Genomic DNA, 6,924 nt, shown 5'->3' with positions numbered 1-6,924 from the left:
TCAGCTTTGTTGGAGGGCTATATAGTAGTGCAGTGGGGAGGGAGTTGCTGTTGCGCTGAGCAACTCAGGTTCGTCTCTATGTCGCATTCCAGCTCCGCATTGTGGGCGGTCATAAGCAGTGCGGCGTTCTCTAATAATGCGTAGACAAATGATGAGGGCAAAATCGCAACCGGCTAACAGCACTGCAGGACTGTTTGACGTACTTCAAACTTTGCCACATTTATTTGTCAAGTTTATGCTCAATTCATAAGAAGGTAATGACGTTATCACGTGATAAGCTAGATGAAAAGCAGACTTCAGCGTGAACGATCAAGTGCATTGTCTATCACTCAACAACATTTATATGAGCAGGATATCAGTCATAACGAGTTTTGAAGGCAATTTGAATGTTTCGGCTGTGTTCATCGTTTTTACAATACCATCCTTTGCATCCAGCCGTGTCACATTTCGGTATTCGCCTGCAATTTCTATTCCGGACAATATTTTCAAAATGCGGTTCAAATAAATAGTAAAGCAAGGTTCAGATCCAATTTATGTCAAAAAAATTGTCATAAAAGGTTCTCAAAAAAAAAGCGAGAAAACTCGAAATAACGAAGATTCTAACCAGTCCGATGGATTTTGCATTTTCAGCAGTGGGAAAAGTACTAGCTTTCCAATAAAAGAATCTCCCATTGTCTTCAAGTAAAATGTTAAATGCACACTTATTGTATTCTTTGATGAAGAAGACACTGCCGGCTTTCCACGTTTTTTTTTGATCATCAAAAAATTTTCTGAAATGATATTCGAATTTGAGCCGTCAAAAATTTCTACAGAAATTGAAATAATTCAAAATTTGATTAAGATAAATTAAGATTAGTATGTAAGTGATATATTTTTTCCAATTTTAAACTTTCAACACAAAATGGAATACATAAAAGTAAACATTAAACATTATACCGACAAAATCAGGATAATAATAATAAATATTGCGAATTATTTCTCTCATTTGAACTTTTCTCCCAAGCAGCTCTTCACAAAGAGGAAGTTTACAAAGAATGACAAATTCTGTATCTGTAAAAGCTTTTATTATTGGGAGCTATTATTCCTCTACCTATTATTTGATTCTAATGATATCTTTTCCTGGAATTCATTTCATTTTCATTGCGAAATGCCTTTGACTGATATAATATATAGATACGATAAAAGGTATGACCCACTACCAACCTAAGCAGCATTCAATCTTAAATTAAACCTACTGCTGAAATAAATGATATTAATTTCCAAAAACAATCAATTTGCTAACAACACAATTCTCACTGTGCAGTTCCACCAAACTGATAACAATTTGGATTAAGGAAATGAAAGCTCCTCAATTTTCAGCCCATACTGATAAGCAGAAAAGTTTCTTTGAGCAAAATCTTCGTTTCGAAATGAGTAATTTATTGTGTATTAATCACAAAAGCTAAAAATGTCTATCCTTGAGAGATGAATATGGGGATTTAATCATTAAAGATGATTAAGGATCGGAAACTTATTTTCCCCGGTACATTTAAGGAAACAAATATGGAGTGCTACAATTTCAGAGACGATTCAGTTGATATTTTTCATCCTTTCATCAATGTTTTTTTTTATGTCATCGATCTTTGGAATATTAGCAATATAACTGTCTCAAAAATAAATTTCAGACCGATGAGAGTATTGCAGGCTAGTATTAGAGCTAAAGCTCACTGAAAAATGAATGGATAAATTTATTTTTATACTACTTGCTTCATATGCAGTTCCTTTTCTTTGTAGTCGATTACCAACCATATTATGAATGAGAGATGTCCAAAGTTGTCAGCTGAGAAGTTCTCCTTTTCTCCTCTATCGAATATAGTTATTAAGGTAAACATCTTGTCTCATTCTCTTCCTCATCCTTACTTTTAATAGGTGAGTTTTTCATCTGATGGAAACGAAAATCTTGTCGATGAGACAAAATCGCTACATGTCGCGGCAGCAATGGCTGTATCAAATGAATGCATCATTTAGCGCCACATTTTAAATCTTTCAGTTGTTTCGGGTTCACCTGGTGGTTGTTGCTGGTTTAAGGTTCAGGAATGAAGTCTTCAGGAGCTCACGGTAATGTTATGGGCGATGCCGGTGTATTAAAGAATGAGGATGAAAGTAAATATTTGGATCAGGTTAGATACATTTTAAAGAATGGCGAAAGAATTGATGACCGAACAGGTGTGGGGACGATTTCAGTGTTTGGAATGCATTCCGTTTATTCGCTTCGAAATGGTAAGAAATTTTTTTTATACTAAGACCAAGTATGCTATTGTTATGCGAAGGTTTGTATAAGATTTTGTAAGGTTTATCCGTCCTATCGTTTATTTTCAGCTAATGGGACTTTGTTTGTTGAAATATTAACTTGTGTAGAGATTTTGTAGGTGTTGTTCCGGTATTGACAACCAAACGAGTCTACTGGAAAGGCGTTGTTGAAGAACTGCTATGGTTCATTCGAGGCGATACAAATGCAAAGCATTTATCTGAGAAAGGTGTCAGGATTTGGGATGCCAATGGATCTCGGCAGTTTCTTGATCAGTGTGGTTTCAGTGATCGATCTGAAGGAGATCTGGGACCTATTTATGGCTTTCAGGTGAAACTTGGTTTCTGTGCCAATCAAATACTAATTGTTCAGAGATGGCATTCGCTACGCAATAAAATCTTATTCCATCGTATTTAGCTTTCATTATATTATTCTTTGAATTCGTTTTATCAGTTTATTATTTCATTACCATTTTTAATAGCTTTCCAATACTATTGAAGCAGTAATGTAATTTATAGTGGCGACACTGTGGTGCTGAGTATCGAGGCATGGATACTGACTATACCAACCAAGGTATAGACCAATTATCTGAAATCATTGATTTGATAAAAAATGAACCGCATAGTCGTCGTATAATACTCAGTGCATGGAATGTTAAAGGTGTTATTTGGTTTATTGTTTTTCTTTGAAAATTCATTTACAGTTTTTCTTTTTTTTTTTCAATACAAAACGTACTTTGGATTTGAAGTTTATGGCTTCAGCCGGCTTTAGATTTAAAACTAATGGCTTTGCCACCTTGTCATACGCTCGCTCAATTCGCGGTGCGTAATGGTGAACTTTCGTGTCAGTTATATCAACGTTCCGGCGACATGGTTTGGTTTTGATGCCAGTTCATAATTTTTTTTTTTTGGTTTCTTCAGTCGTTTACGAGACTTTTGATTTTGAGTTTTTATTTGCAGGGTTTGGGAGTACCTTTTAATTTAGCCAGCTATGGACTTCTGACGCATATGATAGCGCATGTTTGTGGTCTTAAGGTACAGTCTTTTGTTGTTTTCCTTCGGACTGATGTTGAAAATCTCTCGAAATTTTCAACGAATTTTTTATTCAGACTGGTCACTTATGTCATGTTTTGGGAGATGCTCATGTGTATATGAATCATGTCGACGCACTGCAGGAACAGGTGATTGTGACTTTTTTTCTTATGTGTATCTCGTTTGGGCTGAAATTTTCAGTAGCATTTTTTATAGCTCAAACGTCAACCACGACAGTTTCCTACTGTTCGCTTCATTGGAAACATTAAAACAATAGATGACTTCACTTACGAGTCAATTGTTCTTGAAAATTACCAACCGATGCCAGCAATCAAAATGGCAATGGCTGTATGAATCTCTTTCATGTCGCCTTTCAACTTTGTTATTAAAATAATTATTAAGAGAACTGTTTTGAATAAACTAAGTTTTAATCTGCTCATTCTTTATCACTGTATCATGTTTTGGGATTGTTTCACATTCTGTTATGGTACTTCTGGCATTTTTTCACTGACTCAATCTTTAATGGTGGATTTTTACTTCCTTAGGCTATTATAAATGCCGGAAAAGTTTTAATTTTTCTTGGTTCACATCATTTGACTTCAAGCCAGACTATAAAAGTTAAGCAACTCAGGTGGAACTTTTGTGTTCTGTCTATCGGAATTAAAGTTGCTAAAAAAAAAAAAAAAAAAAAAAAAAGTTAATGAAAAGTTAATCTGAATGATGCATTCATTCAGAGTTTATTAATTGACATGTAAATCACACTGAAGAACTTTTAAATTTTACAGCCGAGCAGGCTGTCTTGACCTGGAGGTATGTGAGAAAATTCAGATTCTTTGCATTTTGGAATAGCAAAAACGATATCTGGACATACCTGTTTCAGTGCTAAACAAAGTTTCTCTTTCCTTATTTTTTTTTTTTTTTTCTAAATGCCATTCTTGATTTTCCTGGTGAAGATTTATGATTGGTCAGTGCAGATTTTTCATCCAGTTAATGGCTTCAGTGCTTTCGGTGGTACTGAAACGTTCTGCACTAATTATCGCACTGCTAATCATGAGTGTTATAAAACTTCGTATTTTATAAATAATTACGACGAAATTGCTACATGCAAATGCTGTTGGGAATTTCATTTTGACAATTTTGTTGGACCTCTATTTTCGAAGTAATTCTTCATGATCTTACTCCTGGTACCTTACATCGAACTAAGTACGGAGTTCTTTCCAGGATGGTACACAATGCAGAATCAATTTTGGTGTACCATCGAGACCTGGGATGTACCTGTTTTGGAGCAAAGTAGGGTGATAACATCCTGAATCGTCCGTCTCCTAAGGAATGCAAGTTTTAGTTTAGACCTGGAAGATGGTAATCATCACAGCATATTGCTTCGAGACTTATGCGTAAACTTTTTCATTCTTTTCCATCCTTATATTTTTTGCTTTATTTTATTTTAATCAAGATAAAAATAAAGTAGTTCTGAATTAAAGACCAGTGGTTTCTATATTTATCAAAGCTATGGAATAGTCTGATATAAGGTTGGTAAGTGTATAAATGTACTAAATCATGTAGATTAGTTAAGCAGCTACTACAGTAAGATTCGTATCTGCAGATGTTCTTACCATTTGCAAATTTAGATTGAAATAAAAGTGTAAGCTTCTGAAGGGAAGAGAATACAACGATTGATAAAAGAATATTTGAAATTTGATTTTACCATTTGCTTCATTATTACTGGAGTAGTATGGAGGATAAGAAGATGAGGAAGAAATTCTGCGAACTGAGCGAGCTCAAAGTATGTTTTTCCAAATTTTTTTATCCTGCATAGGACAATAAGTTTTCGAAGAATCTTTGAAAAATCTTTTTTCAAAGGGTTTGTTCACTTATTGATACCTTTCTCCTCACTTTATGTGATAATGTCTTATAAAATGTGAAAAATCTGAATGTGTTGAAAGAATGTTAAGGAAATATTACGATAAGGGAATATTTGAAATTTTAAGAACTGAGAAAAATGGATGAGAAAGTTAGAAACCAGAAAAGAAAAGAAAAACCGGTGACAAAAATAAAATCGCTGGAATGAGAAAAGAATATGGTGAAAGGATTTATGAAGTGCTCCAAAAAGAGAAGAATGGTGTCAAAGAAAGGTATCATGCAGATATATAAATATTAAATTTTCTGATTCCACAACTCCGATACTGCCCATTTGCAACAATAATATCGGGTTTTACTCATAGTTCTCTTGAGATCACAATCAATCATGTATATAGATATTGCTGCATAACAATTAGTTGATTGGTTCCTTGAATAGACAAACTGCTAGACTCACTTCGAAGCTCAATACAGAAAATCAAAATTGCTAACTCATTGGGAAACTTGAGAGTTAATTTTCGTTTTCGTTTGATACATGTCTAGTTATACATTAGCTGAATAAAACGTTTCAGCTATGTGTTAATTTGCTGCGCTAAGCTAACTTCGTTATAGGAAGGAGTTAGATCTCCTGGAAGAACTGTAGAACATGAAGCTAACGCTATTAGAACAATATGTGGAGGACATTTGAGATTTGCTTAGATATGTTTGGGATAAAAGGAGAAATTGGAGTAAATGTTACTTTGCTACATTCGACACAACGAAGAGCAACTTCTTGAAGGAGAATGATAGAGTTAGGGAAGTTGCGAGATTTCAGTCCCCGTTACATTCTCTATCCCTGCTCTACTCCCGAATCCATCGTTCGACCCTTTCTCTTTTCATCTGTCGTGTTCCCAATTTCGATTTCGGTGCCAGGTTGCGCATAGCAAAGTACATTTTTGGCGCATTTTTCGAGCAACATACTACATCACAATAGTGCAGTCTGCTTCCCTTCCGGCAGTTACCCTTTCTTTTTCCATTCCATACCTCCCATTAGTTCGATAACTTCAGAACATTGCAAATCATTTATTCCACATATCGTCTTTTTCGAGATTTCTCTTTTATTTTTTTTTTTTCATTCAATACAAACGAAAAGATTATGTGAAGATACATCAAAAACTTCAGAATTTAGCGACATAACGCTTCTACTTTTTCACCCACAACTTTGAAATACCCTAAGTACCAGTCTGTTTTCTATATTATTTTCCATTTCTTCTGATAATACTCATGTAATACACTTTTAGGTTTTTTTGACTCACTGAATTAATTATCTCTTCTGATTTACTTCCCTTGTGCACTTGCTGCGTGTATTGTGTGTTCCACTTAAACACCATATTGTGAATTTTCAAGAACGATCAGGATTATCAGAGTAAAGTGAGGATGGCCCTGTGGCACGAAATCATTGTCGAGAAAATGTGACATATTTGAATGACAAGAAATTGATCTTACTCATGCTTTTCAATGCTTTTAACTCTACAAACGATGCGCTGAGAGAATTCACGATGTTAAATTGAATTTATTTAAAAACTCCTGGTCACATAGGATTTCAAGAAAAAATCAATAACCGGACTTATTGAGCCTAAATGCAACATTAATCCCATCTTTTGCAGATCCCATTTACGAAACATTTGTTTCTGAATTATATATATATATATTTATACACATATTTTTCCGTTTATTTTACCTAGGGTACCATTCAAGATAATGTGGAAA

The 6,924-nt window shown here is 34.5% G+C and overlaps 2 protein-coding genes across 3 annotated transcripts; one reads left to right on the top strand and one right to left on the bottom strand.

Annotated features, from left to right (window-relative positions):
* Bm9935 (Uncharacterized protein) lies at positions 1–985 on the bottom strand (the record flags this gene model as incomplete). The annotated part of the gene is made up of 4 exons (XM_001898104.2): positions 1–182; positions 367–458; positions 605–770; positions 937–985. The coding sequence occupies 4 exons, from the start codon at positions 983–985 to the stop codon at positions 1–3; spliced, it is 489 nt and encodes a 162-aa protein (XP_001898139.2).
* Positions 986–2,075: 1,090 nt separating this feature from the next.
* Bma-tyms-1.1 (Uncharacterized protein) lies at positions 2,076–3,672 on the top strand (the record flags this gene model as incomplete). Of its 2 annotated transcripts, none has more annotated exons than XM_001898103.2 (7): positions 2,076–2,259; positions 2,409–2,617; positions 2,806–2,947; positions 3,059–3,159; positions 3,247–3,321; positions 3,396–3,467; positions 3,535–3,672. In XM_001898103.2, the coding sequence occupies 7 exons, from the start codon at positions 2,076–2,078 to the stop codon at positions 3,670–3,672; spliced, it is 921 nt and encodes a 306-aa protein (XP_001898138.1). The 2 variants fall into 2 exon arrangements, with proteins under 2 accessions (XP_001898138.1, XP_042931236.1); XM_043075302.1 differs by having other exon boundaries at positions 2,106–2,259.
* Positions 3,673–6,924: the final 3,252 nt, after the last annotated feature.

This window comes from Brugia malayi (assembly GCF_000002995.4).
Source record: "Brugia malayi strain FR3 genome assembly, contig: Bm_v4_ChrX_scaffold_001, whole genome shotgun sequence".
Lineage (NCBI taxonomy): Eukaryota > Metazoa > Nematoda > Chromadorea > Rhabditida > Onchocercidae > Brugia > Brugia malayi.
Note: the sequence above shows the minus strand (reverse complement) of the source record. Positions and strands in the feature narration are given on the sequence as shown.